Source organism: Littorina saxatilis, linkage group LG10 (assembly GCF_037325665.1).
Source record: "Littorina saxatilis isolate snail1 linkage group LG10, US_GU_Lsax_2.0, whole genome shotgun sequence".
Lineage (NCBI taxonomy): Eukaryota > Metazoa > Mollusca > Gastropoda > Littorinimorpha > Littorinidae > Littorina > Littorina saxatilis.
In genome coordinates, this window is record NC_090254.1 from 48,440,486 (window position 1) to 48,452,179 (window position 11,694).

Genomic DNA, 11,694 nt, shown 5'->3' on the forward strand with positions numbered 1-11,694 from the left:
GTCTTCATTTCGCCTTTTTCTTCTATTCTTGAACTCATTCCTGTACATGTTAATGGCGCCTACTGGTGTGAGACATTTAGTTAGCACCCTTTCCAATGACTCGTAGTCTTCTCCATCCATCCCCTTCAACACCCTTTCCACTATCGAATCCGCCTTTCCCTTGAGACACATCCTCAATTGTATTCCCTTCTCCTCATACGACCACCCGTTCCATTTAGCTACTCGCTCGAACTTCCCCAAGTATGAGTTCACATTGGTGCTCCCATCGAACTTATCCGCCTCCGTCTGTCGCCTATGTGTAAAGACTTCTGAGTGCAATTCCCGTCTGACATGACCATAATACTTTTCCGAGGGAACTTGTCTGACATCCCCATAAGAATCTGTACTGCAGTCTCCGCAATCCCCAGACTTTACGTCATGTCTATTGACGTCACCAAATGTTGTACAGTCATTGCAACACTCAGTTTGACCTGTGCGTATTTTGGAACGCGCGTAGTAATCTCTGAAGTCGCATTCTTCATTTCTGTTTGCATGCTCGACATACTCGCGCTGACGATCAAGCTCACTTCTCGTCCTTTGATAGCCATATTCTTGTGAGGAATAAAACCTTGCTTGGCTAGAATGAACCGACGCTTTCTGCGCGTATTGCGGCGCACGATATGTGAAAAGATTTCTTGATTCTCTCTGTGGATTTATGTGATTGTGTTTCGATGTGTCATTCTTCGTTTCTCCGCACGGTAGGAAATCTTCCTGGCATCTTTGTTCTATCGTATCTACTTTTCTGCCAAAAATAGCCCTTAGAACCCCAAATAGCAGGAATAACCCACCCAGATGCACTGCCGGGTACAAATAACTCGACAACATACCCGTTTCATCATTCTCCATCTCGATAAGACCCTCTACTCAGGTTATTTCCTACCTAGCACTTGTAGATCTGACACATCATTGTTCAACACATTACATCATATCATACATTCTTTACGCATTTCGCTCCCTCTGTTTGACAGACGCTCAAGTTATACTGGGTTCCCTATCTCTTTAAATATCACATTTCACTATTCTACTCTAAAAAGAGGCTAAAAAAAAAATGTTTTGTTCTAAAATTTCGTTCTTGGTCCAATTCTGACCCTTTTTGACCAGCCAAAATTCTATATCCTGGTCACGGCGCCATCTGTGGCAGTTCTCCTAATTCTACAGCTTACTATGTTGTTATTTCTAAGCTAATTGCCGGCGAGAACTAGTAAAAGTTGTAAAGAGGAACAGAGAGAGATAAATTTGCCTATATGTTTCTCTCTGCCCAGCGTTGCAGACTAGTGCATGCAGTTGATGTTATTTTTCTTTTATGATGTTACCTCGCGTTGTGTTTTTCCCTATCTCCTAGTGCAATGCAAATCTAACCCTAGTCTATTGCTATCTCTTTGCTTTTCCTAAGATTCCGGCTTGACTGGTCAACACTTAATTCTATGAACTGAACAGGAACTCAATCAACTTGAACACCGATCAAACATAAAGGGAGTCCACACATGGGTTGTAATATTTCGAGCAGGTTTATTTATCAAAACGGTCAAACGACCAGCATAAAATGGTAAGTCAAGTACAAATTACATGATACAAAATTCACCTTACAGGCACACGCTTTCGTTCAAGTAAGATGTTATCTAAAATACCTATTCTCCCAACCCCCGAATCTATCTAAGATGAGGTTCTGCAGTCTGACGCCTAGCTAACTAATCCTTGATCCCATACAGGATATGTTTGTTCCCTATCTAGCTAACTTTGGGTGTCTAGAATTTCGATGTGGATGCTACTTATTTTTCCTGGCTGCAAACGGAAGAACAGTTCTTTCCTCACCAGGCTAAAGGTTTATTTAAATGGATAGTCTGAGACTCCTTATTGCTAAAGTTTGATCATCGAGAGACCCAGGCCTCGGCCCTTATCTCGTCGACGATATTTTAGTCCCTATGCTCAAAGTTCTACTCCTATTTATGAACGTACTGTACGCTGTCTAACCCGACTGCAATGGGTTTAACAAACGCACGCGTACGTCCAGTAGTTTTACTGTCGCCTATCTATCTAAGTTTGTCGGACCTACCCGGTCCGATTTGGTTTAGTTTCTATCTGTCTACGACGATTTTTCTCCTAACCTAACTTTTGGATCGCTCGGAACCAGACAATTCGACTGGCCCGAGTGGTGATGATCGTCCTTTGAAGCTAATCGTACTCCTACTCTGCCTATTTGAATGAAAGAGAATCTCAAGATTCTTTACTGCTAGCAATTTACCCTACTCTGTCAAATTTATCCTGCAAAACCTAACGACCTTTCTGCGCTCCGATCTTTTATACCTCTTCTTTCCTAGCAACTCTAAAATAATGTCCTGATGTTTCGCATTGGCTAAATTAGCAACAATGGCCGACTCTCTCGCGGACTCATCCGCAGTAAAATATAATCCCTCATTATCCCTACTTTCCCTACAATTACGATGTCCGCAGACATCGTTTCATTAACATTTCAACACACTTGCTTGCTCTACAATTTTATTCTATTCAAAAGAGCTTCAATCGCCCATTAGATCAACATTTCGTCTGCTCTGGTCGTCGGACCGTTGTTCGATAGAACACAACTTTCATCGGTCGCTAAGCCGATCGTGTCTCCTACCGAGCTTTAAAACGGGCTCTAATGACCCGGGAACATATTTATTATAACTTCTCCTACTGCTTAAAACGTTCAACTATTCAACTAACGCTACAATAACAGGTTTGTTAACTTTTCGTCTTATTCCCAGCATCTAACTTGCTGATAAAACAACATGGCGGCCATCGCCCATATCGAAACTACAATTTACTCCTTACGGAAATCCTAACTACATCATTTTCATGCATTATGACATACGGGGAAAAGCTGGCATTTGCAATGACAATCCAGATTCTATTCTGGACTGCCTTTGCTGCTGCAAACTTTATCGTGTTGACGGCATTCCCGTCACACTTGCATGGTTATACTTCTATAGATAGGTATAACCGACTGTCAGAAATACATGCATGGTTATACTTCTATAGATAGGTATAACCGACTGTCAGAAATACATGCATGGTTATACTTCTATAGATAGGTATAACCGACTGTCAGAAATACATGCATGGTTATACTTCTACAGATAGGTATAACCGACTGTCAGAAATACATGCATGTTTATACTTCTATAGATAGGTATAACCGACTGTCAGAAATACATGCATGGTTATACTTCTATAGATAGGTATAACCGACTGTCAGAAATACATGCATGGTTATACTTCTATAGATAGGTATAACCGACTGTTCTTCAAAGTCTTCATATTTATAATTATGTTCTAGTCTACAGTTTGGAACGATGTTTTTAAAGTTGTAAATGATATAAATAAAGAGACATGTTTGTAATGTCTGTTAAAGGCATAGTCAGACCACCAAGAAAACAGTGTTATCTCAAACAGCGGTCATCTGTAGAATGAACAATGTACGTATATAAACATACTTTACGATAGGAGGTTAACGATACTTATTTACACAACAAATTGAGATCAGGAAACATTTGTGACCCTCCACCACGGAATGAGTCGAATGTTTCATTTTCATTTTCATTACTTTATTGTCCCATCGCTGGGAAATTCGGGTCGCTTCCTCCCAGTGGAAAGCTAGCAGCAACGGAGTCGCGCTACCCAGGTGTCTGCGTGTTTAGGTGTATTCAGCCACCTGCACTTATGGCAGAATGACCAAGGTCTTTTACGTGCCATTGTGCCATTGTGCTGACACGGGGGTGGGACATGGCTTCCGTCTCTGGGTCTGCACATAAAGTTGACCCGTGTCCGTCCCGGCCCGAATTCGAACCTGCGACCTTCCGATCACAAGTCCAGTGCTCTACCATCTGAGCTACCGGGCCCCCACGCGCGGTGTCACCTCGCGCGGTTAAGTCCGGGGGGACTGTGGTAATAGTGTGAGGGTCACCTTAGTCACAGGCTTATAACTCGAAAAGAGCGGTGTTAAGTGAACGACAGTTTCACTGCAGTATATTTACTCTCAAATCCATATCGACCTCCGAAGTCATCAGGTCTAATGTGACAGTTTGATCTGTCCCCCAACTACCTATGGCATTGTGCTGTCGAGAGGAGAAACTCTGTTACAGATCTGCCTCAATATCGAGAAGGGCGCATTGAGAGGTCGGTATCTGATGTAAAGGCTGGTGTGGTGGGATTTTCTTTTGGCTTGAACATTTTAATGAACAGCCTTGTCAAAAGTTTCGAAACATTTTCGGGACTTGCAATCGTTTTAGCTTTATTAAGTGTGGCTAGGATACTTGTGATGAATTTGAAAACATCACCGCAGTTCTCAGTTTTCATCATCTTCATCTGAGCATATGTTTCTTGTAATACATGCTGCTTGAAGCAGACTGTGGTTTTTGTATGACTTGTGTTTCATCGTACTCGACGATGATCAAGTTTAATTCATCCATGACTGGATCAGTATCATTCTGTGTGACTTGTGTTTCATCGTACTTGACGATGATCAAGTTGGATTCACCCATGACTGGATCAGCATCCACAACTTTGTTTTTTCTCTGTGTCTTTGTGTGTGGCTGTTTGCTCGTCTTTGTATGTGACGGGCGCAGTGGCGTGGTGGTAAGACGTCGGCCTCCTAATCGAGAGGTCGCGAGGTCGAATCCCGGTCGCTGCCGCCTGGTGGGTTAAGAGTGGAGATTTTCCCGATCTCCCCGGTCAACTTATGTGCAGACCTGCTAGTGACTTAACCCCCCTTCGTGTGTACACGCAAGCACAAGATCAAGTGCGCACGGAAAAGATCCTGTAATCCATGTCAGAGTTCGGTGGGTTATAGAAACACGAAAATACCCAGCATGCCTCCCCCGAAATCGGCGTATGCTGCCCGAATGGCGGGGTAAAAACGGTCATACACGTAAAAACCCACTCGTGCTAAAAACATGAGTGAACGTGGGAGTCTAAGCCCATGAACAAAGAAGAAGAAGAAGATGAAGCACGCCTTTGTTGTATCACTGCTTTTGTCGGGGACCTTTTCCCAATGTCTGTTGACTTGACTTTGTGGGCAAAAGTAAATTCTCTAATATGCGGATTTGTGTCTGTGTTTTGTCCAGGGTTAGGGTCAGGGTTAGGGTTAAAACAATTCGTTCTGAACTGTTCTTTTCATCTTGGGGTTTGCTTCTTGCATCTTCTTCTTCTTCTTCAGCGTTCGATGATGGTTTTGTCTAAATTCGTTGGCCCATGCTGTTGACAAAGTGGGCGGTCAGTCTGAGGTCCTGCCCCACAGCTTGGTGTCCAGCGTTGACCCGCCTCGATTTGCAGGCAGTGCTTGTCATATGGACAGTGAACACCGCCACAATGCAGGCAGTGTTTGTTATTTGGAGAGTGAATACCACCACACTGCAGACAGTGTTTATCATTTGGACAGTGAATACCACCACAATGCAGACAGTGTTTGTCATTTGGACAGTGGGCGCCACCACAATGCAGGCAGTGTTTGTCATTTGGACAGTGAACACCACCACAATGCAGGCAGTGTTTGTCATTTGGGCAGTGAGCACCGCCACAATGCAGGCAGTGTTTGTCATTTGGACAGTGAACACCACCACAATGCAGGCAGTGTTTGTCATTTGGACGGTGAACACCACCACAATGCAGGCAGTGTTTGTCATTTGGACAGTGAACACCGTCACAATGCAGGTAGTGTTTGTCATTTGGGCAGTTGTCAACTGGGAGATCTTTCGTTTTACTGTAGTTGGGTGGTTAATGTTTACTGTAGTTGGGTGGTTATTGTTTACTGTAGTTGGGTGGTTATTGTTTACTGTAGTTGGGTGGTTAATGTTTACTGTAGTTGGGTGGTTATTGTTTACTGTAGTTGGGTGGTTATTGTTGACTGTAGTTGGGTGGTTAATGTTTACTGTAGTTGGGTGGTTAGTGTTTACTGTAGTTGGGTGGTTAGTGTTTACTGTAGTTGGGTGGTTAATGTTTACTGTAGTTGGGTGGTTAGTGTTTACTGTAGTTGGGTGGTTAGTGTTTACTGTAGTTGGGTGGTTAATGTTTTTTAAAGTCTCTTCGGCAGATTTTGCTATGTTCGTCGGGGTGAGAGAAACGATGTGCTGCCCACAGATAATAATAGTGGTGTCGATTATTTGAACATTTTGCTGTTAGACTGAGTCAGTTTTGTGTGTGTGTGTGTGTGTGTGTGTGTGTGTGTGTGTGTGTGTGTGTGTGTGTGTGTTAGTGTTAGTGTTGTTTTGCTCTGACGGTATTGGTAAACTTGTGTTTGTAAACGTTTTTTTCTTCTTTTCTCTTATCAAGCATGGAGCCTGTGGACACATCGCCCAAGTTTAAATGCCCGGAATGTCCTGCCAAGTTTACTCGTCGCTTCAATTGCACCCGCCATGTTCGCCAGAAGCATCCGGAAAATAGTCTGCATTTGTGTCATCACTGTGGCCGCCAGTTTTATAGTAAAGACGACTTTGAAAACCATCTTATCAATCATCGTCAAGTCCCAAAGAGAACAAACCCACACTCAGGAAACAGACCAGCGACCAAAAGACGACGAAGGGATTGGTTTGCAGAGGATCCAGCGGAGATGAAACATACCCAGGTAGAAATTCCCTCAAACATTCAACCTATTTACGAGAACCACTGGAGCGCCATTCGAACTCACCACTTTGACGGACATTTGCAGTCCATGTTCAACTTTCGATGGCCTATGGATCAGAGCAGTCCAGACTGGGGCACGCTACTCCAGCCCGTGTTTGACAGACAAACAAAGCGATTCAAAATCAACCTCAGTCATTCTTTTGTTCTTTATGAAAAAGAAAACGAAGAATACCGTTTTTTCCATGCTTCTCAGAATAACGCTCGTGTGTTTGATACTCCCCGCATCATCAACACGCCAGAAGACTTTTCTTCCTTCCTGTCCGAATTAGAAAACACGGACGTCTTGGAGCACGCCAGACAACAACGACCAGACTCCAAATGGACGGTTCATACTGTGACATCAACCAGTGTTTATCTCAATCCGATGGAAGAATTCCCAATCGGGTGCGCTGACCATCCTTTGCCTGACTTCATCCAGAACAACCCGGCCATCTACACGTTGATCAAAGATGAAAATCATTCCTTTGATTATACAGACAACCTTTGTTTTTTCCGCTGCTTGGCCCTCCATCGAGGAGCTCAGCTTCATTCCCTTCACACACAGACCAGTCAGCTGTGGAAGCAGTGGTTTGGAAAACAGGACAACCTCTCTCACCCTTTTTCAGGCCTCACCTACAGTGACTTGGAGCGGGCAGAAGATGAGTTCAAAGTAAACGTGGACGTGTTTGAGTTTGACGAAACACAGTCACCTCCTTGTCTTATCCCTAGTCGACGGAGTGCTAGAAAACATCCTGAAATCATGCGTGTTCTGTCTTATGAACATCACTTTTGCTACATCACCGACATCAACAAAGCTGCTCAAGCTTTTGGCTGCCGCCGATGTGGAAAGCTGTGGAAGAAAGAGTGGTTATTGAATCGTCATGAGGAAACGTGTACCGGGGATAAGATCAAACATGTCTACCCGGGCGGTGTCTACACTCCGCCCCCCACAGCACTGGAGATGTTGCACAACAATGGCCTACTGGTGGATACAAGCTTTGTGTTTCCCTATCGAGCCACGTACGACTTTGAAGTCTTTTTTGACTCTCGAGATCTACCCCAGCCCAAAAAGCAGGATGCCAAAACACACTACACATGTAAACACGTTCCTTTGTCTGTCAGTGTTTGTTCCAACGTTCCCAGTTTTGAAGAGCCAGTGTGTTTCATCAGTACTGGAGACGCTCAAGAGCTAGTCAACAAGATGGTGGATCATTTGGAACGGATTTCAGACTACAGTTTTGGTCTGCTTAAAGAAAGGTTTGCAGATATCTATGAACAGCTGGATGAAAAACAAGCCGAAGAGGGAGAAGAAGGTGAAAGCTCCAAGACAGGTCTGACGTCCAAACAACTCAGAGAGAAACTAGACGCCTATCTCCAGGAACTTCCGGTGGTGGGCTTCAACAGTTCCAACTATGATCTGAACGTCATCAAACCTTACTTTTTTCACCGACTTATCAGACAGTCAGCTGAAAAAGAAAACAAAATGGATCGACCCAGTCCAAAAGAGGAGGAGGAGGAGGAGGAGGAGGAACAGGAGGAGGAAAAGGAGACGGAGATGGAGGGAGACAAGGAAGACAAAAACAAACTCAAGTTTGTAGTCAAGAACAACAACCAGTTCAAATGCGTCAGTACAGAAAAACTCAAGTTTCTGGACATTACCAGCTTTCTTGCCCCTGGCTTTTCCTATGCAAAGTACCTGGCCGCCTTTGACGTGGAGGAACAAAAAGGTTTCTTTCCCTATGAGTTTGTGACGGATTTGGATAAACTGGACTTGCCTCATCTCCCATCCAAAGAAGCTTTCTTCAGCACGTTGAAAAACAAACCTATTAGCGAGGAAGATTATCACTACTGCCAAGACATGTGGGAAACCTCGGACATGAAAACTTTGCGAGACTTCTTGATCTGGTACAACAACAAAGATGTTGTGCCTTTTTTAGAGGCTTTAGAGAATCAGTCTCACTTCTACCAAACCCTGGGACTGGACATGTTGAAAGACGGCATCGGAGTACCTGGACTCACTCTTCGCTACCTCTTCAAAACACTACCAGACAACGTCTACTTTTCTCTCCTCCACGAAAACCACAAAGACCTGCATCAACTTCTCCGTTCTGAAATGGTGGGTGGTCCGTCCATCATCTTTCACCGTTACCATGAGGCAGGCAAGACACGGATTCGTGACCCTGATGGTGGAAAGCCAGTGACTTGTCTGGAGGGTTATGATGCCAATGCTTTGTATCTATGGGCGTTAATGCAAGACATGCCTACAGAAGACCCTGTGCGACGCAAGAAAGAGAACCATTTCAAGGCAGAAAAGATAGGTCGATACGGCCACATGGCGCGAGAATGGCTCGAGTGGACTATGCATGAAAACAACATTCACCTTCAACACAAATTTAACGACAGAGAACAAGTTCTTGGACAGCGCCATATTTGTGTGGATGGATGGGATGCCCAAACCAAGACAGTCTATCAGTTTCATGGGTGTCTGTTCCATGGCCATACCTGTCACAAGACTCAAGGAAAAACGACAAACCCGGTCAACGGAAAAGCTTTGACTGAACTGAGACAAAATACACGAGACATCACCAACTACCTGAGAAACACGGTGCAAGTGAAAGTGATTGAAAAATGGGAATGCGAGTGGGAAGAAGAAAAACAACAGAATGCGTCTGTGAGGGAGTTTTTGCAAGCTCACATCCCTCGTCACATTGACCCCTTTCGAGGACTCGCCAAGATCACGTGTACTGACATTGTCCAAGCAGTGAAACAAGGCAGCTTGTTTGGACTTGTCCAGTGTGATGTTGAGGTTCCAGAGCGGCTCCGTGACTACTTTTCTGAAATGCCCCCGATTTTCAAAAACACGGTGGTCGGAAGAGAGGTCATTGGAGAGTTCATGAAGACGTATGCAGAACGCCATCGTCTGCTGACTCAACCCAGAAAGACACTGATCAGTAGCTTCACAGGCAAACACATTCTGTTGATCACACCTCTTCTTCAGTGGTACCTTCACCATGGATTGAAAGTACTCGATGTGCAGCAAGTAGTGGAGTATCGACCTCAACGGTGTTTCAAAGCTTTTGGGGAAACCGTGTCACACGCTCGTCGTCAGGGAGATCAAGACCCCTCCAAAGCCATTTTGGCAGACACTTTCAAATTGCTGGGAAACTCCGCCTACGGCAAGACCATCACCAACATTGCCAAGCACACGGATGTCTCTTTCACAGACAAGAAAAGGGCACAAAAACTTCTAAATGACTCTTTGTTTCGAAAGTTGACCCCGCTGACAGAGAAAGTGTTTGAAGTGGAAATGGCCAAGTCCACCCTCAACTGGAATCTCCCTCTGCAGATTGGGTTTTTCGTCTACCAGTATGCCAAGCTGCGAATGTTGCAGTTCCATTTCGACTTGGTAGACAAGTTTTTGTCCCGGGACGATTACCAACTTTGTGAAATGGACACGGACTCCCTGTACATGGTTCTCTCTACCCCATCCTTTGAAGACGCTGTCAAGCCACACTTGAAAAAAGAATTCTACCGAGAGTGGACTAAATGGTTTCCATCACAAGCCTGTGATGACCATCAAAAAGAATTCGTCCTCTGCCGTCTTGCTGGTCAACCGTGGATTCAGGCGCCGTGCTGCCTCCGTCGCCAAACGTTGGACAAGAGGACACCCGGTCTTTTCAAGCTGGAGTTTAAAGGGGACGGCATCATTGCCCTCTGCAGCAAGACTTACTACTGTTTTGGGAAGTCTAACGACAAACTCAGCTGCAAAGGACTAAACAAAAACCTCAATCACCTCAACAAAGACTGTTACCTCAGAGTGCTTGAAACTCAGATCAATGGTGGTGGGGTGAACAAAAGTTTCAGAACAGATGGCAAGACCATGTATACCTATGAACAGCAGCGAGATGCCCTTTCCTTCTTCTACATCAAAAGACAGGTTCAGAAGGATGGTGTATCCACCCAACCCCTTCTCATGTAACTGACTGGTGTTGCTTTGTTTTTTTTCTTTTTTTGTAAATAATCATGACCTATCATTCAAGAACCAAGTCCCTAATGTGGCTTTGACAGAGATGTCATAACGGTCCCAAGCCCGTGTAAACACAGAGGGAGGATTTGGAAACAAAGGTAAAGCTCGAACAAGATCAACAACTCGAATAATGGCTCATGTAGTAGTAGTATAAGATGTAGGATCTGTACACACACACACACACACACACACACACACACACATACATACACACACACCCCTACCCCACCCCCACACACACTACAACACCCCTACCCCACCCCCACACACACCCCTACCCCACCCCCACCCCCACTACAACACCCCACCCCCAAGGAGCAAAATGAGCAAACCATGGGGGCCAGATCCTACGCCCTATATACGCCATCAAAATGAGCAGAGCAGAGGGTCAGATCCTACATCTTATACTACTCACCCGGCTGGTGAATTCTCTCCTCTTCCGACAATCACTTGGACTTCTGAAGAGGGCGACGGGGGGGGGGGGGGGGGGGGGTATGGAAAAGCCACAAGAGGCAGCGAACGCTGTCTCCTGTCCAGGCCCAGAGCAGAGTGGCTCATGCGAGATCACCAACAAGTCGATTATCCCCCTTTACTCTCGGGAATTTGGAAGGAAATCGTGATTTGAGCGCTGACTGGCGATGTAAGCTGGAGGTGCGTTGGAGCAGTCGCTATGTGTGCAGCATGTCTGCCCGTGTAAATCACGCACTCTACGAGCCAGCAATCACGCACTCTACGAGCCAGCAATCACGCACTCTACGAGCCAGCAATCACGCACTCTACGAGCCAGCAATCACGCACTCTACGAGCCAGCAATCACGCACTCTACGAGCCAGCAATCACGCACTCTACGAGCCAGCAATCACGCACTCTACGAGCCAGCAACTGCGGTGAAAGTAGGGAAGAAACATACTAATAACCTCAGAATATCTTTAGCTTATTTTCAGACTTGTGAACTATTCTGTATGATGCAAGTAGATTTGGTCTTTCAACAT

The 11,694-nt window shown here is 45.1% G+C and overlaps 1 protein-coding gene across 1 annotated transcript; it reads left to right on the plus strand.

Moving 5' to 3' along the window:
- The first annotated feature begins 6,313 nt into the window (after positions 1 to 6,313).
- Positions 6,314 to 10,654, plus strand: LOC138979084 (uncharacterized). The gene has a single exon (XM_070351896.1). It carries the CDS (start codon positions 6,347 to 6,349, stop codon positions 10,652 to 10,654), a length of 4,308 nt encoding a protein of 1,435 aa, XP_070207997.1. The 5' UTR covers positions 6,314 to 6,346.
- The last annotated feature ends 1,040 nt before the right edge of the window (positions 10,655 to 11,694 follow it).